At 34.3% G+C, this 27,523-nt stretch overlaps 1 protein-coding gene across 1 annotated transcript in view; it reads left to right on the plus strand.

The window, feature by feature from the left end:
• The window catches only part of LOC144970763 (uncharacterized), a 39,209-nt gene extending 11,902 nt beyond the window's left edge, over positions 1-27,307 (plus strand). The window contains exons 5-22 of the mRNA XM_078910761.1: positions 1,474-1,547; positions 2,100-2,172; positions 3,123-3,226; positions 4,015-6,845; positions 7,492-7,577; positions 11,308-11,388; positions 12,400-12,509; positions 13,402-13,498; positions 14,734-14,850; positions 17,872-17,959; positions 19,113-19,151; positions 19,559-19,598; positions 20,058-20,204; positions 20,745-20,896; positions 22,016-22,119; positions 22,906-23,006; positions 23,743-23,868; positions 25,005-27,307. Of these exons, the coding sequence (XP_078766887.1) occupies positions 1,474-1,547; positions 2,100-2,172; positions 3,123-3,226; positions 4,015-6,845; positions 7,492-7,577; positions 11,308-11,388; positions 12,400-12,509; positions 13,402-13,498; positions 14,734-14,850; positions 17,872-17,959; positions 19,113-19,151; positions 19,559-19,598; positions 20,058-20,204; positions 20,745-20,896; positions 22,016-22,119; positions 22,906-23,006; positions 23,743-23,868; positions 25,005-25,101 (4,467 nt within the window). The 3' untranslated portion in view covers positions 25,102-27,307. The remainder of the gene's footprint in view (positions 1-1,473; positions 1,548-2,099; positions 2,173-3,122; positions 3,227-4,014; positions 6,846-7,491; positions 7,578-11,307; positions 11,389-12,399; positions 12,510-13,401; positions 13,499-14,733; positions 14,851-17,871; positions 17,960-19,112; positions 19,152-19,558; positions 19,599-20,057; positions 20,205-20,744; positions 20,897-22,015; positions 22,120-22,905; positions 23,007-23,742; positions 23,869-25,004) is intronic.
• The last annotated feature ends 216 nt before the right edge of the window (positions 27,308-27,523 follow it).

Consider the following 27,523-nt stretch of genomic DNA (forward strand, 5'->3'; position numbering starts at 1 on the left):
CTACTACCACCACTACCACAATATCATCACTACCATTTGTACTACAACCACCATCACCACCACATCAACAACACTACAACCACCACCACATCATTATCATCACGACCACAACTACTACAACCACTATACCGCCACTACAACTACTACTTCAACCACCACTGCCACCATATCATCATCACTACCACTACTACTACAACAACAACCACTATCACATCTTCATCATCACTACTACTATTACTACAACCAACAACACCACATTACCACCAGTACTACAATCTCTACCATTAGGTTTTGGCACTTTACTTCATTTGAAATAAGGAAACGGGATTGGATTGTATTTGGCATTGTGTTTATGTATCATAATATAATTCTAATCAGTTATCGATTTAGAACTATGCAATATGTAAACACAATATCAAATACCATTTGAATTCCTTTTTCTTGTGTGCAGAAATTCCTCTTTCGGCATTGAAATTCCTACGAGTGGTGTCTGAAACTCCTGTGAGCCAAATTTAAAGTTGGCGTCTCTGGATACTACTGTCAAGATCTTTAAACAGTTTTTAGGATAAATTGGTTATTTAATAATTTTTAAAATATATATATTAAAATGTGCTACATCCTTGTTCTTTTTTAAAACTAGATCTTCCTTTGCTAGTAGCTTATGGTACTGACGTGATGTATAAATTGTGTGGCAGTTACAGTTTTTAAAAAGAAGAAAAAAAGCTAGGGTCATTTAAACATATTGACAGGCTTTAAAGAAATCTTTTTTGTTACATGAAATTTTATTTTTTTGGTGAAAGTGGGCTCTGTTCGGGGATAAAATATTTAAAAAATGAAATATAATTGCTGGTTGGCAAGTGTTGTTACATTTGTCTTGATATAAGACCTTTAGTATTTTACATGTCTTTAGCACACAGCACTGTTCTTACTACGTCTAAGAGTGCTTATCTAAAAATTTCGTTACAATTAATGAGATAAAACAGTTTACAAAAACAGTCAAGGAAAAACAAATATCGTCCATCAGACCTTTAGCTGTAAAATTAAAATGTCCGACAATTTTTCTTGAACTTAAAACTCTTTTTCCATCATTATTTTGACTTGAAACATAGGTGCCATTCGTTCCACGAAAATATTTCATTCAATTTTGCTGGCTCCCGCTTACAGGTCAAGGTCTTCTTGCAAATCTTCAATTTTTTGAAAACCATCCCATCATTCTTCTTTTGTCTGTGTGCTTGAAAGTGTTTTATTATGCACATTTCAACATACAAGAGAATAAACAACATTGTTTGGGGGAGGGGGGAACTAGTGGAATAAAAATTGTACACCAGGCTCACCCTGACTTAATTTACTTAATTTAAAAATCTAACATGTTTTAACTTCGTTATTTTTAATCTTATCACCTTACTTTCCAATTTTTGCAATTAATTATATTATCATTTACACTGTTGTCATCTATATTTCACATCTTATCAGGCAACAGAAACGGTTGAAAAGACCAACACTCCTCTGAAAAGGAGAGTGAGTTTTGCAAGCACAACCACTGTCAGGTAACAAGAGTTCACGTTAATTATTATGTGCAGATATAAATATACAATTTATATGAAACAGAAAATGGTGACACTTCAGAAGATATCAAGGCCTCCACTCCATTTGTTGTGAATGTTTAAGAAATTAAATGTTTACACTGTATGTAGCTAACCAAGCATTTTCACGGGTCAGAATTTAGGAATTATGGGTTTACGGTCAGTTCATCAAAGAAACTGCTTCTCACTTGATAATTTGCCCTTCGTTCTATTGTCTTCACATCTCTCTATTGCTACATTTAACAAAAAGTGATTAAAATTTGTTATTTTTTCCATCATTTTGTTCCTGTGTGTTTGTCTCCAGAAGAACATCAAGGGTGAAACATTTGTTGTGTTTCTTCTACTTATATGAGTCACTTTTACTCATTTGATTTCTTTCTATCTAAAATGGCTCATTTAAGCGCTTTAGTTTGTTAGTTTTTGTTTGTTTGTTTTGTTTACTTTAAACTTTTAAAAATATCTCTCATTTCATGATAGATTATATTTTAGAGTGATGTGTGTTTTTGTTTCTCCTAGAACAATTGAAGCACTACCCTGGCAATCTTATCTAAGTGATGACAGTGGCTCTACAAGTGTGAATCACAATGAGGTTTGAATTATATTTTAAATTTATTTATAATATTAAAAACTTGACCATTTATATAGCTCAATATCCACTACACTTGCTCAAAGCACTTTACAAGGAATCCCTACGCTGACAACAACACTTAACATGAAGGACGGGACATGGTGCCTACAAAACTTACGCAATATTACAACTTTTTCTGACTGATACATTTAACTGCCAGGTACTCATTTTTACATCTGAGTGTGGTGAGAGAATGTCAGTACAGGGCCTTTTCCAATGAATCGACGATGCATTGATCAGAGCAGAACTGGAACTCTGGACCTTCGGGTTCAAAGGCGAGTGTCATACCACAAAACCACATAGGCGTTCAAATTATTACAATTAAATAGTTTATACTATATCCATGTCAGCTTTCTTGTGTCCTCCTTCTCTAATAAAAATAGAAATTAACATGCAACCACATCTTCATCATCACTACAACAAACGTAGGCACAATATCATCATACTTAACCATTTTCATGATGTTGGAACATATTTTCAAGTGGAAATTTTATAGATTTGTTCTGCTACTTGTGTGTCTATGTGATCTTGTGGTATGACAGTTGCCTTCAGACTGAAAGGACCTGGGTTCGAGTTCCACTCTTAATGGCACATGGCTGAGTCTTTGGAAATGGCTGTTTATTTACTCACATTCTCTCACTACTCAGGTGTAAAATGAGTTCCTGTTGGGGGGGAAAAAATGGTTATATCGCCTTTCAAGTATTATGTCTCGTCCTTCATGTTCAGTTTTGCTGTTGGCTAGGGGCCTGTTTTAAAGCTATTTGAACACAATAAAAGTGGATACTGTGTTGTATTAATGCTCACTTCTTTGGGTTTTTTTTAATTTAAAAAAAAAATCATGGTAGAATAATAGAGACAAAGTTTCTTTATTTGATTTTGCAAAAATGTTTTTTCTTTGCCATTTTACACAGATTGATGTATTTGGACCAAATCCTTCTCTTTTGGTGAATGTAAATCCCCAGTGCCCCAAAGTAACCCCTCCCCCTGTTGTAGTTGATGCAGACGTCTTAGAACAGTGAGTACATTGTTCCTCATCTTTTAAAAGTTTTACTGTCTTAGGAGACATCCCCCCCCCCCCCCCCCCCCAAAAAAAAAGATTTAAATGAGATCATCATCATGTTGATATCAAAGGCAGTCTCAAATGAATAAATAAGAAATATGAAATTTGCATACCGTAGCAGATATGCATTAACTCACAATGAATACTAATTCTCACATTTTAAAACCTTATTTTATGTCTCCTGTTTCAAACTCAAAGACACCTCTTTCTCAGACAAATGAAGGGTTGGCAACAACCTTTCTCTAAAGACTTAGTGAATTATATAGGTGATTTATTGAAATTGAAAGGACAATGGGATGTTTTTTGAAAACCAATGATGACATAAAATGTGAGTTGTCCCTACTAAGAAATTAAGTGTTGAAGGGATAAGATGCTGTTTTAGTCCGTGGATTTTAAAAAATCACATTGAAAACTCCTTTCAAAATAGAATTGCTGTAGGAACCCTGTACATCAACCTCAATGATAATTTGTAATGTTTATCATTTAGAACTATTGAATCTCTTGACTATATTGCCATCAACATTGACAACTGATACACCCAAAATGTCCTCGTGAATTATTTGGTTTGAGCTCCCTTTTTTTATTCCTTATTTTAAAATCATGATCTGTTGAACATGAGGATACATGTTTTATATTTATAGACACCTGACAATCATTATTATTATTATTATTATTATTATTATTATTATTATTATTATTATTATTATTATAATTATAATTTATTTTACTACTCTGCTTTTCAGAGAAGATGAGGGTCGGGTCGTTGCTAAGGAACATAATAAGACCATCATGTTTTCTCAATTTGACGATTCTGATTGTGCCATGGAGATAACCACCAATGTGTCACAACTCTCACATTCTTGGTTTGACAACGAAGATGCCCACTCTGAAAATAGCAACGTTGGATACCAAAACAATCCAACTTCTGTGGACAATTTCCCTCATTCTAAACCTCATGTCATTTTTCCATGGAACAAAAAGGATACAGACAGTAATGAAGCTGAGAAAACAAAAATATTTTTATCATCTGATGACGACAATTTGGAATTCACTAGTAATTTGACCGGCTTTCCTTCGTTATCTGAAAGATTTTTAAAGCCAGATTGTGGAAATAGCATCATCCAACATCATGATAATTTCCCAAAGCACTTATCAGACGATTATGGAATGGGTGATGAGATGACGGCAGATATGGAAATGACTGGTGTCATAGAGACATGTTCAGTTCCAAAACGGAGGTCTGTACTTGTCGATTTAACAACAAACAAAAATTTAACCCCTATTGAAGAAATGTCTGTATCCAGTATGTACGTCTCAGACCATGAACCTTCATCCCAAAACAAAAGCTTAAATTTCTCCCAAGTGTGTGCCAAACTAGAAGCCTTGGGATCTGATAAAAAATCTGTAAATAATGCTCATAAAAATACAAACGTAAAAGGACCACCAAATGTGTCAACTGCATCATCGAAAAACAATTTTTTTCAGAGAGAGTCACTCCCTCATGCTGAAACTCAAAACGAGGATGACCCAGAAATTTCTTTTAATTTTCGTTCTAGTACTGATCCAAATCCAACCATTTCTCAAGATAATTCATTTCCCTCTGTCACTAATTCTCTAAGGAATAGTTTATCAGGAAAACCGGATATTAATTCGTTAAAACCTAGTCTTGAAATTGGTCAGAAAACAGAGTTCACAGAAGACATGGAAATTACAGAAAATCAGATCCCACCGTTACAGACTGCAAAGACATCATTAAAGAATTTGAATGATATTGATATGCGTGAGCAAATTGGTCAGGATGATGAAAGAACTCTTTTTAACAGAAGTATGGAATTCACAAATACTCATTTGAATAGTGTTCCACATGATCAGGACAGCAGAGAGTTTCCAAATCTTCCAAGCTCAAATAATGCATCAGTACATGTGGAAGAGATGGAGATCACTGAATGTAGAACATTAACGAAGAAAACAAAGATATGGCAACTGAATATTGATAATCTTAATTCATCTCATCAACATCAGGAAGACTATAAGACTTCAAAGGAGAGTAGGTGGGAGGAAATTGGTGACAATTATAAAGATCCATGCATTCAGTCTGCCCATAACACACTCTATATGGGAGACATGGAGTTAACTCACTGTGTAAACAGCAAAAATAGCACTGACATGAAAGGTCCCACTCAAAGAACAGTCGAACTTACTTCAAACCATCAATCTGAAAGAACTGACACTCCTGTTATGACAGTTTACAACACAGAAGATATGAACTTTACTCATAACTTAAACACTCTTGATTTCAACAGACGTGATGAGAGAGAGGACAGTATAGATAAAGGTAGAAAATTAAATCCTGGTGAAAAAACTGTGTTTGTTGGAGAGATGGAGATGACAAAGACTGTATCCATCACAGATATGCCTGCTGTTTCAACCCAGATTTCTGACAAGGATGACATATTTCACAGCAAGGCAGAACTGTCACAAAGTCAAAAATCACACAACAATTTGGAAACATCAAAACAAAATGCATTGATTGATGGTAATAGTAATGGTAGTAAAGTGGAAGAAAGGGATTACCAGGGTAAAGCAAAATCATTGCATGTATCCTTAATGGACAACTTTTTAAGCTCACAAGAGTTGAATTTGTGTCATGATGCCGATGCCAATGAAAGTCTACACGATTCCATATCCCTCTCAGCTATAGCAGGAATGGAGAGTCCTAAAGAGTCTAATAGTCAAGACAGAGAAAAAGCTGGAGTTAGAAGTGTTCATTCCGACAATGTTGGTCAACAGAAAAGGCAATTGTCTCCAAAGGACAAGATTGATCAGTCAATGCTGGAGTATCAGCATAATTCATTTGTCAGTGCTGATGGCCAGAAATCGTCCATTGGTGAGGACAAACTACCATTTGTAGAAGGTGGAGATCGCATAGGGTCTCTGGAAAAAGAAATTGAACAGTTAGTAAGATATAGTGGTGATAATGAGGATAGCCTTCATGATTCAATCTCACTGTCGGAAATTGCTGGTCTTAAGTCTCCTTCTAAACCAAACGGTCAAAAAGTAATTAAAAATGATGAAAATAATACCTCATCTTGTGCTGAAAATGATCAACCAAAGGATAACTCCCAAAAATTAAAGCTGGCTTCTGACGAGGGGGACAAATCCATGGAATTTGGGAAAAAAGAGAGTCCGCAGAGGAACTCACAGTCATCAGAGCAAATTAAAAAGAGAGAGGCTTTGAGAAAAAGTCTTTGTAATGAGATGATGTTCCCAAATATGGCTTCTAAGAACTTTTCTGCAAAATCATTTTCTCAATTTTCAAAGCTTAACACAATAGGAGTGGCTAAAACCAACCAGAGTTGCCCTGAAGCCCCATCTAAGAACACTCCCCACATCAGAGAAAAAAATGATGATTTTAGCAGCAAAATGGAATCAGAGAAAAATAAAACAGAGGGACAGCTAAAACAGATCAATATGAGATTGTCGTCCGATTTCTTCGAAAGTGAGGGGCTCCTGGATGATGACTGCCCAACACTTGAGGATGCTTTTGATAATGTTCCTCTCAACGAATCTGTCCGTGAGTAAATCTTGTCTTAACCTTTAAGATAATAATTCAAGTAGATTTTGCATTTGATTACTTTTTAATGTGTGATGCAAAGTAAACATGAATGGCTTCAAACTGTGTTGATTGAAATGATAAAATCTTGCTTTAATAAAGGAAGATCAGAGTTTCTGATAAGGCTTTAAGATCAATGGAGCTGGAATTTGTCATCCGACGTCGTACAAGACATACAAAGCCTCTCTTTTCTGTTTGTAAGATATTGCCAAAAATTGTCATACACAGAGCCTTATTTGTCTCATATCGTGCACTGGGTCAATGTCGCTGATGTTTGCCTTAGTTACCTCTTTATTTCCTTTTTAAAAAACGCTCTAGGGCTTTAAACTATTGTCTAGGTTTTAGCAAATTCTTTGTGATTTTCTAGTCATTTTATGGTTTCCATTTTCTATTTTTTTAAATGTCGACGCCAGTGCCGTAAAACCCTTAAAAACGAAGACGAAACAAATTTTTCTGCTTTGAGGTTTGAAGTAGGCGGGTCTGCTTAGGGTCTGTCCTGTAGAGCGCTTGTAAAGTGTTTCTGGTGCTGACATTAAAAAAAAAATAAAAATAGATACATCTTTTGCTGTACCTGACAATATTTTGATTCATATTTTTTTCAATATAGAGGAAGATTTGGTGTTCTCTTACATGCATTCCATTATTGAGGCACCTGGAGACGAGGCAGATGACAAAGCTGATGAAAAAAATAGAGTAAGTCAGGAGTTATCCTTTACTTTACATATAAAAAACACCTTCCAGTTATAGTCATAGATAAGTTAAAAAGAAAAGAATTATATATGCTTTTTAAAATTGTTATAAGACATGCATGACATGTATATTTTCTCAGGGTCAGTGCTAGTGGGTGCCAGCTTCAAGAGTTTCGTAATATTGTCATAGATGACTGCAATTAGGTGAATCTCTTATTCAGAGATGCAGAGAGCGTTAGTGTTACACTGGATTGTACCCTCTCCTTCGCCCAACACTCAAAAAGGTGAAAGCAAAAGTAGCCTCAAGGAACAACCTGCTGGGAAAACTCGCTGACATCAAATGGGGTGTGGACCCAAAATCTCTTTAGGACAACAACATTAGAGCTCTTTGGCTGAGTATTTCTCTCCTGTTTGGTCAAGATCAAGCCGTACCAAACATGTTGACCCCGAACTTAACAATAAAAGACTAAAATCAAGGATTATCCATGGCCCGACGGAAAACCTCCCATGTGGAACAAAACCATCCAGAAGAGAGTGGGTGACACTCAATGGGCAAGAAATAAAAGTGGGTCAGAACATGTTAAAGTGGTGAGTTTCCATGGACAGTCAGTACTGAGTTTGCGCCAACGGTTCCCGTTAGAGATAGACGACGATTGGGATTGTTTGGAAGCTTTAACCCTTTGCCCACTAGTCATTATGACATCCGAAATGATATCGCCTACTTCTACATCTACGCCAGAATAGAAATAGAGGGTGGAGCCTACAATGATATAACATTTTATGGATCCCTAACTTCATCATATCAGTTCTGTCCACTGACAGGTGGGTGGATATCGCTTTCAAGAACTTATGTCCTTATATGAAATCCTGAGTTTTTGACCAATCAACGGATTGCTCTTTTGATAGCTCGCTTGTCAACATGAGTCAGCTCATCCCTTGATTTATGTAAAGGCATCACATGCGGTATATGTTGTGTAACTTCAAAGACCACGGTTGACCGAAAGCGATGAATGGAAGCCCTACTGTGGCGTGGAGAACGAGGTCTTGTATGTATAGTTACGTCATATCTCAACGCTCGTGAATTCTTAGTACGGCTGGACTCACAATCAAAACTCGAAATCTGTGTTTTAAACTCTTGAATCAATCGAATTACATCAGTGCGTTCGTCTCATTGAGAAATGAAAAACGATATATAAATCAAGAACATCGACCGGAAAATAAGGAAATTATCATAAAATTATAAAATTTGAGAAAGCTATTTTCAAAATCAAATATATTACAAAAAAAGGTTATTTCTCGACCGATTTTTATGAGACAAAGACAATTTTTCTCCACTTTTCAAGCTGATTCCAACAATGAGGTTTTCAAATTTATCGCGATAAGATTATTTGTCATTATTTTTTTAAATACCCAATTGACTGCTCAGGAAATGAATACGTAATCCTTGGCGGCTAGCGAGTAGGTGTTAAATTTTGCTTACCCTTTCCCACGCAGACGCACACACACACACACACACAGACTGAACACACAATGTATGTCTTTCACTTCTGGCCAAAGTTGCCTTATTACAACTTAGACTCGAATGATAACAGCGAGTAGGGTGTCAGATTAAACTTCAGTTTTAAAAGTCAAATTCAATTCACACCGTAATAAATCATAATAATGATCATTCTTGATATATTAGAGCATTAAAATATTTAATTCACATTACCATAAATATATTTTAAATATATGTATTTTGTAATTATTTTAGCGACGATACGAACCCCTTTTAATCGTCGAGCCGAACGATAGGATGCTAGACGACGATAAGTCTGTGTGTGTGTGTGTGTGTGTGTGTGTGTGTGTGCGTGCGTCTACGTGGGAAAGGGTAAGCAAAATTTAACACCTACTCGCTAGCCGCCAAGGATTACGTATTCATTTCCTGAGCAGTCAATTGGGTATAAAAAAAAATAATGACAAATAATCTTATCGCGATAAATTTGAAAACCTCATTAATGGAATCAGCTTGAAAAGTGGAGAAAAATTGTCTTTGTCTCATAAAAATCGGTCTAGAAATAACCTTTTTTGTAATAGATTTGATTTTGAAAACAGCTTTCTCAAATTTTATAATTTTATGATAATTTCCTTGTTTTCCGGTCGATGTTCTTGATTTATATATCGTTTTTCATTTCTCAATGAGACGAACGCACTGATGTAACTCGATTGATTCAAGAGTTTAAAACACATATTTCGTGTTTTGATTGTGAGTCCAGCCGTACTAAGAATTCCCGAGCGTTGAGATATGACGTAACTATACATACAAGACCTCGTTCTCCACGCCACAGTAGGGCTTCCATTCATCGCTTTCGGTCAAACGTGGTCTTTGAAGTTACACAACATATACCGCCTGTGATGCCTGTACATAAATCAAGGGTTGAGCTGACTCATTTTGACAAGCGAGCTATCAAAAGAGCAATCGTTGATTGGTCAAAAACTCAGAATTTCATATAAGGACACAAGTTCTGGAAAGCGATACCCACCCACCTGTCAGTGGACAGAACTGATATGACGAAATTAGGGCTCCATAAAATGTTATATCATGGTAGGCTCCACCCTCTATTTCTGTTCTGGCGTAGATGTAGAAGGCGATAGCATTTCGGATGTCATAATGACTAGTGGGCAAAGGGTTAAAGCTTCCAAACAATCCCAATCGTCGTCTATCTCTAATCGGCCCCGTTAGAGCCCCGATGCGCAATCTGTCTAGTGTACGACGGGTACCAATACTCTTCATCAGTCGTAACGTCACTTCCTTCCTAATGACGCATGGTAACTTAGTAACACTGGCTGGCTCTAAACTATCGGAACAATGGCGGATGCCCGTATGAAATATTTCCCCGGCGAGCATAAAAGGATTCAGAGGAAAAAAACATAAATTTGATCATGTTTTGACTTTTACACATTCTGATCACAACGCATATGAAAAGTTCTAACCAGCATGAAGAATAAAAAGTAATTATTTTCTTTGTTTAGAACGCCGGGCGGCGTGACATCAGACTACTGAATCCAATTGCAGACTATTGAACACATTCTCTTGGAATGTTACTTAGGACCAGCGTGCACTAACACTAATTTAAGAATCTACAGTCCAGAGGCCATGAAATGGATCCGGAATTGGTGTGAAACGATTTGATGATGATGACCTTTATGTCTAATTCAGCTCATATTTGTAGCAATGCTTTCATTATGTGTGAAATGGTTAAAATCATTGGAAGTATTGTATTTAAACAATTAAACAACACACATCTCAGTTCTGATTTTCATTCTATAGGGACATGTCGTCATTCTTACATATGCTATTGGTTTCTCTTGTTTTTGTTTTTTTTAACCTCTTATTTTTCTTTCTCTTGTCTTTTTTTTTTTTTTAATTTTTAAAAAGTTTTTTTTTAAAATGAAAAGGTGTCATCTCTCTTAATCTTAAGCAAATTAAATTTGGTTAAAAGACTTACATGTTACATGTTAAATGAATAATAAGGCAAGGAAGATCTAATGTGAAAAATTATTATAACAAAGAGGGCTCTCACTGACTCTAAAGCATTTTCTTTAAACATAGGCCTGAACAGTATAGCCAAATTGATTTACTTGAATGTTGAGGGTATTTTAATTAATTTATTTGTTTATTTTTAGGCTTCAAATAAACAGTGTTGATCTAAATGATTATGGATAATACTCATTTCAATTTCAATTTCATACAGGAAAATATGGAATTTTCAGATGTCTGCAAAGTTATGGGAATTGAGTACGACGCTCAACAGAGACAAGTAATTAGCCAAAAGGTTTGTACCTGTTCAACTATAAGAGATGATATTCTAAAATATTTTTTTCCACATGGGCTTTTCTTCCTTTTTACCTCACTCTTTCTTTTCTTTTACTTTTACTCTCTCCAATTTTTCTTTGTCCCTATTGGCTTCGGGTGTCCCATCCACTCCATAATTTAATTTCTAAGAATTTGTTTTTCTTTCAAATTTCAATGTATTTTCCTAAGGAAAAGGCCAAATTCCTGAGATGAAACTCTTCAGTCTCTCACGCTGATGATGTTAGACACTGATTACAATCCTTATCATCCATCACATGCTTGCAAAAAGAAAAAAAAAATGAATAAAAGTAATAAAAAAAAACAAAAAGAGAAAAGAAAGGAAAATTGGCTTTTTTTCTAAATAATTTGTCAAACAACGAAATCCTTTTAATTTTCATTCCTCCATGATGTACAGTTCCATATAGATTTATTTCGCAATCTGTTGAGACCAATTATTTGGCTTGAGTTGAAAACCTTCCGGTTTTTGGTTTTTCATCTGCTTCTCTTTTTAGTACTGCAATATCTTTTCCTGGTTGATAATTTTGCTGTCCACTGTTAAAAAATGATCCTAGTAATATTGCATATTGTAATGCAGAGTGCTTAGAGGTTTCGACAGAAGGCGTGATATAATTATTATTATTATTATTATTATTATTATTATTATTATATTCTCACCTCAGTGAAATTCTGATATTTATTTGATTAAATCAATGAAAAATATAATTCCCTTACCTCAGGGGATATTTTTTATTGGGGTCTATCTTGAGAAAAAAATAACGGAATTACCCATGTGTCAGTATCATTCGTTGCAAATATTTCCAATTTTTAAATTTGATATGATTAGCAGAATCATCTCCATTGCTTAACTCTCTCGAGTTCATATGCATGGGAAATCGAACAAATTTTTTCGATGTTCTAATAGGGTGAACTCGAGAGAGTTTATGATATATTCAACCCTTTTATCAATCTAACATTTTGCCTTTTTTTACAGCCCATTCCTGTCTCCAGTATTAGTGACAAGCTTAATGTCAGCTTAGTTGTTAAACCTGAAGTGATGATTTTAGAAGATTATGTCGAGCAGCTCCAGAAGGAGGTGTTAAGGTAAACACAATTAAGTTAAACTCAAAAATAGTTGTGTGTGTGTGTGTGTGTCTTTCCTTTTTTTTTCCTTTTTAATTTTTTAAAAATTGTGTAGCTGTTTAATGCATTAAGTAATTTGCAAGTCAAGATTCATGTAAATATATTCAATGTAATAATGATAGAAGTTTATTGTTGCACAGGATGAATAGGAAAGCTGTGCTTCCTGTAACTTGTATTGTGTATAAAGCTAAAGCTCAAGTTGATCAAATCCATCTCTTAGATAAATCGCGTTTTTTGTTTTTTTAGATTGTTGTTATTATAATTTGTTTTTTTTTGGGTTTTTTGTTTTTTTTTTTGTTTTTTTGTTTTTTTTTTTGGTGACTTATTTGAGCTACATATAGCCTAAATAGTTGTAATCACCCCCTTTCATAGCTACCATAAGAACACTACCTAAAAGGTGGTTCTTGTTATGATTAGCATAAACCAGTGATTTCAGAAAACATTTTGAATTCCTAAGTCGTAAATTCTGTTTTAAGTTCGTAAATTTGACTATGAAATTTTGCCGAGGATACCCTCAGTATATATTCTTTCTTCTTAGAACACCAAAAAAAAAAAAATTTTTAAATGTCATAATTCTGGCTATAAATTCAATTTTCACCATCTAAATAGTCCCAGCATAATACGGGTTTGAGGCAATAAGTCACATATTTTCTTCTTTTTTTTCAAATCCTCCCAAAGGTCAAGTTTTCTGTGCTCCAATAATTGGTATACTGTCAACTTATCAAAATATCAAGAAAGTGGAAAAAATATTGCATTGTCCATTACATTTGTAGCATCGATATTTAGACTATTGAATCAGACTGTGTTTAGTACAAGTTAAACAATATGGTTTTGTAATTATTTTCATCTCCAGAGAGCAAAGGCAAGTCAAGGAAGATTTGGATAAGTTTTCTCACTCCCCACCTCAGATTTATAACGATTTTATGGGTGCTATTAAAAAGAGACAAGATGTAAGTGGCTGTTTGCACATTCTTATTCATTCAATATAGTTCTCAATTTTCCACTATTCCTGTTTTCTGCACTGTGGCTCCGCTATGGCCATTTCCTTCCTTTAAAAAAATGAGGAAAGAAACTTGAGCTTTTATACAGCGCAATATCCATTAAATGTGCTTTGCATATGGTCCCTCACCAACAGCAACATGTAATATGTAGAAGGAGACATATTGCCTTTTTGGTGATATTACAATTTTTCCAACAGAGAAAACGGTAATGGTCAGGTACTCACTTTACACTTCAACACGATAGGAAAATGTGAGTAAAGAGCCTTTTCCAAGACTCGACTTTGCACAGAGCATGGCTCAAACTCAGGACCTTCCGATCCGAAAGCGATCATACCACAAGACCACATAGCCGCACCTCACTTCTCAACCTCTGGTGTTTTGTAATAATTCAGTGTCTTTTTAATATACATTGATGCATTTATTTTTTTTCAAACTTTATATAAACAATGTGAACATATAGGGTTTCCATTTGTTGAGTCTTTTGGATGAGATTTGTCATAACAACTGTTCAGTCAGTTCCATGTATAAATTTCCTCCTTTTTCAAAATTTTGAGTTGAGACCTATGATTCATCAAGAGCACAATGTTTTGCTTCTGGGTTCCCACAGGGTTGGGAAGTTATGAAACAGTGCTGATGGTTTTTCCTCGGATCCATGGAATTGGGGGCCATTGCATTCATGGGGAGGGATGGGGGGGGGGGGGGGGGCGGAGGTTAAATAAGGGGAAATTTGTCTCTAGGGTCTATTCCAAGATGAGACTGGAATAACCCAGGCGTCAGCCGCAGTGCTATCATTGAAAATAACCGTCTTTTTTTTTTTCACTTTTTGTCACCATCAACACTGATGAAATGTTTTAAAATAATCAAATGGTCCTGATTTTCAATCATCCATCAATAATGAGCATTGATCTCTGATAGTCAACTTTAATGATGTTGTTATCATCATCATTCTTTTCTTTCTTTTGTTTCGTTTTTTTAACCCTCTCTTTTTCTTGAAGGGTCTATAATAAAAAAATTGGGCCCTTTTTCTTTTGAAATAATATTTTGGATAAAAACAGGACCTTTATCCTTTAAAATGCTCAATAAAAACTTACATTTTAAAAAGGTGTTTTTTTATTATTGTTTTAGAAAGTAGGTCTAATCATGTGTAAATAAGTACCATTAAATATTCAATTTTCTCTTCATAGGTCTCTGTTCCCAAGTCAAAAGTCAAGGAGGTGACAAAGCGTTGCAAGGACTCCACACGAAGTAAACACAACAGACATAAGGCAGACTACCTTGTAGAGTTGACTTTGGAGCAACAGGTTAGTCTCATAAACTAGCTCTGATGAATTAACATCAACCACAATGATTCTCATGAATATTTCTTTTTACATTATTTTCCATTCCATTTTTATTCCTCTTGCCTCGCCCTGGTAGTGCTACTGTTGTTTGCCAAGTTATACTATGTAGTGTAAATGTTGCTGCTCAAAGCTTGAAGAAATAAATAAAGGGGAAACCCGAAACGTTCATTTGATCTGTTTTTGTAATTAAATTGAAGCTTACATTCAACTTCACGTTATTATTTATTACAAGTTATACTAGAGTAGATTCAGGCTTACCGGCCACACAAGCCTTATCTGTGGTCGTCTCAGAGAATGGAAGACTGCTGGCCAGAAATAAGACCAATGCTGTATAGTGATGTCGTAAAATGTAACGCTCATGTGGCCGGTTTCAGGTGAACCAGCCGATTTTGCACCCTAAGCAGTCTTATCCATGTTCTCCACGCATAATGTTATTCGTGACATTTTGGTACTACCGGACACTTATGGAACATTAAGGTCGAACCGGCCACCCAACTTGGGCAAACCGGACCCCTTCACGGATGTTGAAAAACACTGTTTCCTTTTGTTTTTTTTAATAGTTTTCAATTCATAAACAGTTACAGCAGATCCATAGGCTCAGTTGGTAAAATATCTGCCGGGTCATTGGTCAATTTAGGGTTTGATTCCAGCATTCCAAGGACTTTGAAGGACTCTTTCCATAAATTGGCAGAATGTTCCCTTCCCCCAAGACGGCTGCCATATATTTTCATAAGTAGCTAGACTAGATCTAGACATCAAGATAGATAAATAAACCCGTTTATGTTCATTTTCAACAGAGAAAGGCAAAAATAATTTATTCCAAACAATTAATAGGGTACATAATCATAATGCAACATGTTACTTGCACAATGTACAAACAAACGTGAACAACTTAATATTTATAACATTATGGGACTGCGTGGCTCAGCGGTACGGTCTTTGCTTCGTACCCGAAAGGTACCGAGTTCGACTACCCACCACGTTGTGTGGCCTTGAGCAAGTCACCTAGCCTTAGCTCAATTGCGCGCTGCACCGCTGATGCCTGGTTATGCTGGTATGCCTTAATTTGGACATAAGATATATTATTATTATTTTTTATATTATATTATTATTATATTATTATTTATTATTATTATTATATTATATTATTATTCCAGTCTTCCCTTGGAATAGACCCTAAAGAAAAATTTCCCCTTAGGGATGAATAAAGGGAATTTATTTTATTTATGTTTTTATTATTTAATCAACTCGGCCGGTTTCACCTGAATCGTTTAAATTTTCTTTGGTCAAATCGGCCACCCCCCCCACTGGAGCTAAAATGAAAATCGAACATCGTCAGACGATCTAACCACAATCAAACGATCCCAAAATAGCATGTAGTGCAGTGGTTGAGCCGAAACTCCTTAATAAAGACGTATAAATAGCTTAAATATCAACTTCCTTGCACACCTTGCAACCCATAACAAAGAACTGGATACTTACGTTTTGTGAGAAATATCTCGATGTGAACATGATTCTTTGACTTCACCTAGATTGCACTCATTGAAACGGCGAGAAAAACGTCACACGAGACGTCTGCTTAGTTACTAGAAATATGCACCGGGGAAAAAACAAAAACAAAAGGAAATTAGACATCGAGTCGGGTAGCGTCCGGTTTGACCTGAATCTACTCTATGTGCATTGGATTGCCATTGAGATTATTAACTTTTGTTTTTTTTTTTGTCTTTGAAATTGGCAAAGCACCATTTTATTTTCTTCCTGTATCACTAACGCCTCCCTTGAATCTTTTGACAGAAAATCTGAAAACTTGCTTACATTGTTAGTTACGATCTTATAAGGCTACCTACAATGTAATGATTCATGGTTCAGAGCTGCCAACCTACTGCAAAAATTGCGGAATTGTACGCATTTTCAGCGATAGTACGCTTGTATGCATTTCCCCCAAGATTGTACCCATTTTCAGTGTATGGATGTTGTGTTACTCTGTTATTCATATTATTACTAGCCTATTGAGAAACTTTGGTGACCAAGTGGATATTCATATATTTTTTGCCCAATTATGATCTTCATGCTGGGAGGTAGAATTCTGAAAGGATTGGATTATCGTCTTGGGAACATCATTGTTGCTGCAATTGAGCTTGTGCGGTGTGACTTTATGAAAGTATACTTTCCTCTTACTTTCACAATGGTTAGTTTCCGTCGATTTCAGGATTGTACCCATTTTTATGAAATCTCCCCCATTTTGAGGTCCCATTGTACACATTCTAATCAGATGGGGTTGGTATCTCTGCATGGTTGATCTCCTCAATAAACATAATATGTATCAAGGGTGTCCGACTCTAATCATGTAGTCAATAGTTATGTGCGGTAAAATTCTTTTTTTTTTAAGCTTAAATGAAAGCCCAACCCCTTCCCTCCCCTTGTGACCAACAGAGACTAACCAAATTCTGTTATTTGGTGGAAATAGTTATGTGATCCAAAGACACATGACCAGTTAGTTCACTGTGATTTTTTTTCCAATATTACTTTTCTTGTACTTTCAAAGTTGGAGTTGGACGCTCTCAATATACAGTTCTATAAGAGTTGTTGCAAAGGAGAGTTTAAGTCTAGAGCACATTTTAAAGGACTGCGAATTGTCCAATAATAATGCTGAGGGCAACTTTTTGATTTATGAAGTTATTATTTTTGTGCTCCAAGAATTACGAATTTAACAATTTCAAGTTGGTACATCTGAGCAATGTGATGCCCAATGTATTTCCACAATGCCTTAATTATCGTCATCTTATTTCATCCTATCTTATATAAGATTTTTTTTTTAATTTCCATTCATTTTTACATTTATTTTTATTTTTTTCTAAATTGGTTCACCTACTCTTTTTTAGCTTCATGAGTGAAGAAGTGGATTGGGGAACAAGATATGCCTTTTGTATTATTTAACGCACATTAAAAATTCTAACTTCCTCCCTCCCAATCTTTTATTAGAAAGGACATTGTCAACACAAGAAAGATCTAAACACAATCTTGTCAGACATAGACAGAATAGCCAATGTCTCTGCAGAAATAGATAAATGTGAGTATGACCACCTTATCTAGTAAATTTTCAATTCTATTTTCCTCAATCGCTTGTTATAAATTTGTAATAGTACTTTTGCAATAAGATATCATCATGACATACTACTACAAAGGCGCTGGAGGTTTTTATCTCTGATAATACAGTGGTTTCTATTGGGTTACTTAACTATCAGAAAGCAAGAAAATTGGTGTTTAGTGATAATTTGCACAAGCAAAATACTCTATTGCACTCCAAAAGGTCATATGTTGTTATTATTATTATTATTATTATTATTATTTTTATTATTATTATTATTATTATTATTATTATTATTATTATTACATGATTATACCTCCCTCTAAATCTGACCTTTGTATCGGTTGTGCACATGTTCTTATCATTATACAAGTGACCAAGCATAATGTGTGGAGAATATTTTGGGTTTGTTTTGTTTTTTAGTTTGTTGTTTCTTCTCATTCCTTACCTTTAAAAAAAAAAGTCGTTTTAGTTAAAGAGGTAAGCATATGGCTCTTTGGTTTTTCTTACACTGAAATTTTGGAAAAAGTAAGAAATGAACACGAAGATTTGACAACACCCCCATCAGTGACGAACTTTGAAAAGAAAGAAAAAAATCTTTTTAAAATGGACAAGCAGGTTAAAGTGGATCAAAAGTTCAAGCACTCAGTGCAACAAGGAGGATGGAAAACATTACCATTCTGTTTCATGAATCAAAATGGGTACTTATGCAGAATGGGCATTTACATTCATGCTGTTTGATACCAACAAAAGAAAGATGATCAGGACGATTATGCAGACAGGATGTTAAGATTAGTAAATTCAATGTATATGTAGGATATGTTGCGTACTATAATAAAAACTGGACAGTTGGCAGACTTTTTCAGAAAATGAGATTTTTTGCTCCCACCCATGGCTGTCTCTTGGTAGCCACTGTATAAATAAATCAAACTTTTAATTTCATTTTGCATTCTTTTCACTTTTTCGGTAACATACATGTTTTGGAAAAGGGGATGGATGTAATAGTCATTTTTAAAATCTTAAAAATAACAGCATTGCACGAGATAAGTAGATTTTTACTTTTTTTAATAATTTGAAAAATATACTTTGTTTTTATGACTTTTGGTAAAGTTTCAATATATTTTTTTTCTGACAGGTATGGAAGATTTGAATATCATTTCTAACACCAGGTCAGGTAAGTTGCAGTCTATTATACCATTATTGACGTTTGATTTTGATTTTGATTCATTTCGGTAGGAATTGTAGGTTTTAGAATTATGGTTGTCTCAATGTTCAAAGTCGTCTGTATTTTGCACAGCAATAATACTGTCAAGGCTATGCTAACTGAAGCATTTTTATTTTTTTGAAAACCTATTGTCATTTGCTATACATGCATTTATTGCCCCTTTTATCTGCACCTATTCTATGTTATTGTGGAAGTATATGTTTTGATTCAATATCACATTTTTATAGTTTTGAAAATAGTTTTCATCAATTAGTTCGAATTTTGCCAGTTTGGTTGGAAAATAAAGATGGTAGAGGTTTGCATAATACCTTAGTTTACAATGGCTCATACTTTGATATTCAATTCTCTTTCCTCAGAAATCCATCACTTGCAAAAGAAAACAGTTGAATTTGAAAGGTAAATTCAGGGTTATGATAGAAATCGATTAAGTCTATTCCTTCATTTATTACAAATTTAGTCACAATCCATTATTTTTCCGTCATGAATAGGGAGCTGCCAACACCAGGCTAAAAAATCATTTTTTTTATATTTTAAAAAAAACCTTTTTCTGACTTCTTTTGAATTGTATGTTTTTTTCTACATCAGAAATGAGAATGAATTCTCAATATTTAACTTTTTATTCTGTTTCTCTCAAACTTTAACTTTAAGAAGATTTTTTTGTACTTTTAACATATTTTTACCACTCTTATCTTGACAATTCTTGGTTTGCATCATCAGAGGTTCGGAACCATGTTCCTTACTTTTATAATAAGAATAAAAAAGATTTCTTGATAATGCTGGAAAGCAAGCATGATTATTAATAGCTTTATTAATTTGGAAGTTAATCAAAATTTATTACTATTTGAATATTTGCAGTGAGACATGCCAGATGAGGTCACATTGCGACAGATTGGACAAAGAGATTGATGAATTAAATAAAGTATCCAAGAATCGGCTGCATCAGATGAGGGATGATGAAGAAGAGGAACTTCTATTTCTGGATCAGATTAGTTTTATGTCCTCGTATGTTATGGTTTTTTATCTCAATTTGGTTGTGAGAAGTTAGCATCCAGTACGTGCCATCTGTTATTGGATAAATGTTGAATGTATTTTTTTTCAGAAAAATTAAGATATTACAGTTAGAAATTGATTTTTTAAAAAAATTATTTACGTATATATTGAGCATTTCGATGCAGATGCAAAGATGTAATCCAGATTTACTCCAATTGAGGGAATTTTTGTTCTTTGCATTTTCCTTTCTTTTTCTTTTGTCTTTACAAGGGATTACAATTTATACACCCCCAATAATGATTCATAAGTTATTTAGATTATTTAGAAAAAGGTGAAATAAGAATTATGAATTTTTTTCATATTTACTCAAATTATCTCTTCTACTTTTACAGTTTTCCTATTTTCCTTTTTACATTGGATTGTGATTTATATACCCCCAATAGTTATTCATAACTTATTTTTCATATATGATTAACGTTATGATTTTATTTTTATAAAGTCAGTTATGAAAATTTTAGATTGTTTAATGAAACTGCTTCTTTTAATTTACAGCTTGTCAGAGTGGACACTGCTAAAACAAACTAAAACTAAATGGATCTTTGGTTTTTTATCCAACACCATGATTCTCACCGTCAGCTTGTCAGATACGAAGGCAGCTCATCATCAACTGATATCAGACATAGCTTTTAGATCCAGACTGTCATGTAAGTCAATGAGGTTTATTTTTAATTTTTTATAACTTGAAACTTAAACATTTGAGACAGAGTTCTCATAGCAGACTGATCAGATCTTGATAGTTTAAATTTATTGCATCTATCATACTCTTGAAGCTGATGTGGCTTGCAGTACAGAGTGTAAAATAGAATAAACTGGACAATATTAGAATATGGTATTGATAAAATGGAATTGGAATAAAGTTTTAGAAACAGCAGGGTAGTATAACTATTATAGATATTAATGGTAGTAGTAGCACTACTACTAGTCAGTGGTAGTAGTTGTAGAAGTAGTAGTAGTAGCTGTGGTAATGATAGTCGTGTGTAATATGAAATATAGATGAATGGTGGCCAGGGGAGTCGAAGGGGCAAAAGATGAAGGTAGTTTAATATTTAAATGAGGTCCAGTCTCTTTATGGTCATGTGGTGTGACATTTGCTTTCAGACTTGCCTCGAGTCCTACTGTTTGTTGTGCAAAGTAGAGTTCCTGGAAAAGTCTCTTGACTCAAATTAAACGTGTATCCAGCTGATAACAGTGCTGTACTGTATCTGTTGGAAAAAATATAACATCGCCCTACAGGTGTCATTACTCATCCTTTTCTTTATGTCAAGTGTTATTGTTGGCTTGGGACTCCGAACACATGTAGTAGTATTCGCTTCAGAACCATTAGGCCCATGGAACCGGAGTTTATCTTGGTTTCTATGGACAATAGCAATTGCTTACTACTTTTAGATAGAGTGCTAGTCTATCACAAAATACTTTCCGCCTGATCTAACAGACCTAGCTGCCAATTCACTGCTGGGTGGACCGGGGAGGGGGTCAATCTTTGTCCCTTTGCATATGAAGAGAGAGTGCTCTACCACATGTAGTAAAGGTTGCTGATTTTCAGTATTTTAAAAAAAATCATATATTTTCCAATCACCTTGCGAGTGGAAAAAGTAAGGATGTAATCTCTTTTTACTGGAGATCAGTTGTGTTCACGTAAAAGTTCAGTGAATTTTGTCTCCTGAATTGGCGACCCTGAGTAGATACTCCTTATATTAAAACAAGTTTTTTCAATTTTTGTTTCAACTATATATCAAAGATGGTTTTTTTCTCTCTTTTTCTAGCCAAATCAACTCATTGGGCTAGAATATCACATCTCTTGATGTTATCAAGTTTAGATAAAGAATCGTTGATGAAAAAATTCCAAAGCTTCAACCATTTAAATAAGGTAAGCTGCTATATGAAAATTTAACAATATCCATATATAAGCATTATCTATTGCTTGAGGCAACTGAAAGATGAATGCCCAAAGCAATATGATAATGCCTTGGGTTAAATTGTCAAATTAACTGTTTGTGATCCTTTACTTAAAAGAAAAGTCAGATATATGCTTTTCTGGGATATGATCTTTTCCCCAGATTGAGTTATCAAGCTTTTTGTTAAATGTAATTATAGACTAAATATTGATTAAAAAAGAATTTTTTGTTCAAATCCATCAAATTTAGACATTTTTCATGGATCTCCTCGTTCAAGCCACTGATTAGACACCTGGATGGTATTCCATCAAGAATGGCTATTTGCACACTTATTCCTTGTATTTACATTTGGAAGTCTCTAACGTGTAAAGTAATGTTGTCCTTATCATGTTCTAAATACCTACTAAGCTGCTAGTAGCTGTGGACTCGAAGAAGTATTGAACAAAAATGAGTATAACAGCCTAAAAAAAAATGATAAAAATACATAACACAGAATGTTTCAAGCTCAGAAACGTTTTCGGCCAAAAGTAAAAAAAAACAATTGATTCAATTTTAATCAATTGGATTTTGTTTTTTTATTGGGTTTTTTTTTTAAAAAGTTGATATACTCACTTTTATTCAATCCTTTTTACAGACGAGAGCCTCTAGCAGTTAAGTATTTGTTTTGATTTATAAAAGTTCATGCACTTTTATTCTCTATGAGGAAATTGGTTTAAATATTATTTTTTTAAAACTTTATATATATATGCTACTTTCAGCTCATTGCTCATGTATCCGATCTGGCTGGTGTATCGAGAGATTTATGTGCTGAATTGAGAGATGTCCACAGGAAGCATCACTTAAAGGGAGATGGGCTTAGGTAAACACCACTTTATTCTTGTTGTTATCAATCTCAATTCATCATCATTACCATACTACATTCACAAGCACAACATTATTTTCATTACTATCACCACATCCTCTATAATCATCTTAAATGCCACTACAAGGATCATATCATTATCAACACCCACCATATCATCGTCATCACCCTCCATCAGTACCGTCATAACTACCAAACCATCATCATCATCATCACCGATGCGACCACTACAGTAATGACAATGTCTTCATCGTCTTGACACTACACCATTGGACAATATTCATATCATGAGCCTCAATTTTCTGCTATTTAGCGTATTTCTGCTATTAATTTTGTTTTGTCTGGCTTTGAGGGCCATATCCATATGTTAGTTCTTTAATAATCTTTCCTCTTTTATGGTGTCGATTGATTTGCATGTTAATATTTTACCAGTGTTGTCATTAATAGGAGCATATTGTTCCTCTTTATTTCTGTGCATCCCGTGAAAGGTTCCTCCTTTTTGAAAATGCTGATATGAGACCCATGTATTACTATCATTACTACCACCACCACTGATGTGGGTGAAATTCTTCATGGTGCAAATCGGTGGCAGTAGCTACTTTTGCACTTCAAGAACATTTTGTTGATATTGGGCTACATGAAAATCAAGCTGGGTATTTTCTTTTTTGATTATACATCCACACTGACAATTTAATGTTTAATAAGTCATGTATTGATTGATTTATTCGTCCAGGGTATGCATTCAAGTATTGAGTCAGGATTGTCAGCAGTCCATAGAAGTAATAACCACCCTCCAACCTGGATCCTATACCAAGCAGCCGTTAGATTGGGAAGCCAATGTCTTACTAAGTCCTCTACCGTAAGTTGTGCATTCCAAAGATCCTGCTTTATCTTATCATTTATTTGTTCCTTCATTGGTATCAGATTCAGACTTTTACCATTTAATATTGATGGAGTCTGATTTATAATAGAAAGTTTGGGGGGGGGGGGTTTCTTTTATTTATTACTTTATTTATCCAAAGCCAACATATTGTCTTTTTTCCCAGTGCAATTCAAATGATTTGATATGTTATTTCCAATTTTAAAAATAAATGAATTAAATTAATCATTTTAAAAATTCAACTTAATGCAAATATTTTTTAAATTTTATTCCAAATTAAGTAATTAGATTGAAGGTAAACTTGGCATTTTCAGAAGTTGCAATATTTGACAGCTTTAAAAAAAATATTACGTATTAGGCCTCAGGTCCTGTAATTCTTTTTTTAAAAATTTTTTTTATTTTGGAAGGGGGCGGGGGGGGGGGGGGGGGCGTAAAAATATGTATTACTATTCATCAGGATTTTTTTTTTTTTAACTTTTTTTTTATTACATATCATAAAGAAAGTTTAGGTTGTTTACCCATTTTTTTTCTTCTATTTTTTGTTTGTTTAATCCCTTATCCATAATTATTATTAAATGTTAATTGTGACGACTGTAGGGGAAAAAACAGAACAGTAAATTTGTTATTCACTTGGGAGAAAAGAGAAGGTCTTGATGATTCAGTTCTAGAGCATGACTTGCTTCACATGCAAAGGGACAGAATTGGGAGGTGAAGTCGATATTTTTTTTCGAACCCCCACCCCACCCACCCCCTCTCCACTCAGCTCAGCAGTGATTGGATAGCAATACGATGGAAAGTACTTTACTATATACTAGTATCATTTCCAAGGGTAGCAAGCAATTGCTGTTGTCCATTTCACAAAATAGAAACTGAGATATTCTCCAGCTACAGGGGCCTATTTGCTCTGAAGGACTTTGAAGAAAAGAACAAGTTCATCAAAATAATCTGACATATTGACTTTTCTAGTAATTTGCTTACTTGTGATATTGAGCAATTTTTATTAAGCAGATAATGTCCTTTTTTTCTTTTCTTTTTTTACATTTTGTTGGATTATCCTGCACGGAGAAATTACCTATTGACTTTATCCTCACCCCACTCCCCTTCTTATTTTTCAGTTCAGCAACTGTAGTGGACGAGCTTAGAAAGGTGGCAGCAGGACCTCGATACATTTCCCGAGCATTGGAGACTGTTTTATCTCTCATGGCCAGATAAATTGATTTGTTTTATTTGTTGTATAACTATTGACGTGATACTTGTTGAATAATTCAGAAAAGTGTTGATAACAACAAGAGATGAAAGTGCCAGAAGACAATAGAGGATAAAAAAAGTTTGAACCCCCATCACCGCTGCGAAAATTGTTTATTCTCTATTGTCTTCTGGCACTTTCCTACTCACTTCATCTCTTGTTGTTGAATGATATTTCTTATCATTTGTCATTATTCACTTGATGAGGCTTATCAGATGTATACATTATAATATGAGGCTGTACGAAAAGGTCAATTCCAAGACAAAGAGAAATCAATATTGAGTTATTTTGAAAACGTGTTAGGTTTTTATTTTCTTCAGATATTCTGGGTTAAATTTAAATGATAAAAAATAATTTAAAAACTGAGGACCTGCCACCACTCAAATTGAAGCAGAAATAGCTTTTTTTAAATGCGTAAAAGAATCAACTTTGTCTCTCAAAAGGATATTTTTGTTATGATGTAGCAGCTAAGCTGTCTTTTTTAAAGATTATTTTTCAATATTTAAAACAGAGAATCTGATGTAAGTTAAACTTTTCAACAGCTTTCAAAATATCTGAACAATAATGATATATTTATAAAGAGGGAATTCAGCATTACTGCAGATCTAGGGGCACTTTGGCAAGAGAAGAAACCATACATGCTACACATAATGGTATAAAAATAATGTGATCTCATATATAACTCTACTCGACAGGCAAATATATTTGTTTATCTTTTATTGTCTTTTGTGTTGAATGTCACCAAATGACCTTTTGTCACAGCCTCTTATACAGTTTCACAATGGGCACTTTAGAAAATTTATATCAATTGAATTTTTTTTGTATATTCTGTAAATACACTTTTGCTTTGCCCTAATGTTCTGTGTATTATGAAAATCAACACCGATTCCTTGGTGATAGACATCAGACAGGTTTTCAGATAAGGTAATATTATTAAGAAAGAAACTCATGGATTTGTATGATACTACTGTACCCAAAGGTATTTTTGCAACATTCAACAAAACAAAAACCAAACGCATCAGTAATAAGTTATTCTTGAAAAGTTGTGAAATTTAGATTTCATAAGTTTGAGATAATTGGATTCAGAAGTCTGATGTCACGCCGCCCGGCAACGGCGGCCATCTTGGTTCTAAACAAAGAAAATCATTACTTTTTATTCTTCATGCTAGCTAGAACTTTTCATATGCCTAGTGATCAGAATGTGTAAAAGTCAAAACATGATCAAATTTATGGGGTTTTTTTCCTCTGGATATGCTTTTATGCTCGCCGGAGAAATATTTCATACGGCGTCCGCCATTGTTCCGATAGTTTAGAGCCAGTGTTACTAAGTTACCGTGCGTCATTAGGAAGGAAGTGACGTTACGACTGTTGAAGAGTATTGAGGAAACAAAATCCAAAACTCACAGTCCAGCACCAAATGAATAGCAAAGATAGCATCTCAGTCTCAAAGGGTCTAAAATAATTGTGGACAAAGTGAAACATTTTTCACACTTTAAAAAGCAATTATTGCTGTAATTATGGAGGCTTATCCTCAATTTTTCGACTATTTCTCATTATTTATCCAGGTAATGCTTATGAAATCTAAATTTTATCAAAAACTTTTCATTAAAAATTAATATTGATGTGTTGTTCTGGTTGAATGTTACAAAAACATTCTCTAAGCACAGCCTCAAATTTGAAATCATTTAACAATGACTTTGCTTTTTTAAAAAAAAAATCAATCTCAATCATGCTTTTTCTCTGAGTTACATGTAATATTATCTTTCACTCATTGAATACGACAACTAGTTTAAATTTAATTTTCTTTTTAACACTGGTGAGATTTAAAACAAATTTGCTTCTGCTACCATCAACAATCACAATCGTAATCTGCCTTTAACCAAATATATTCACTATCCTGTTGTAGCTTGCTTACTTATAATATATAAATTCTATAACATACCGCCAATTGGGGTAACTTAGCCTCTTTGGTTTTGGACCAATTAGAGAATGTTTAGTTTTGTGGCCGTTTCCGTTGATAAGAAATCAAATCTTCAAACAGAATTTTTTAAAAATTATACCAGGATTGAAGAATACCCAAATGGCTCTTTCCACAGAGGCAAAGTTACTCTGATTGACAGTATCTATTGTTTATAATGGTTATGTCATATGAAATAAATATCCCTTCATGTATTCTTGATCTTATTGTTCACTTCTTATCCTGTTATCATCTCTGGGGTTGGGTCTTTTGACCTCCCTTGGTAGGCGGAGATATCACTTTTGCTGTGTCTTTTATCCCCCTTCTTGATGGGGTTCCTGACCTCCCATAGTGGGTAGGGAGGTACTTGCCGTGTCTTCTATCCTCCTGTCTGTTTTCCAATTGCTTTCTATCTTTGTCTTGTAATGAGA

This window comes from Berghia stephanieae, chromosome 1, assembly GCF_034508935.2.
Source record: "Berghia stephanieae isolate SIO BIC M18660-M18661 chromosome 1, UCSD_Bste_1.3, whole genome shotgun sequence".
NCBI lineage: Eukaryota > Metazoa > Mollusca > Gastropoda > Nudibranchia > Aeolidiidae > Berghia > Berghia stephanieae.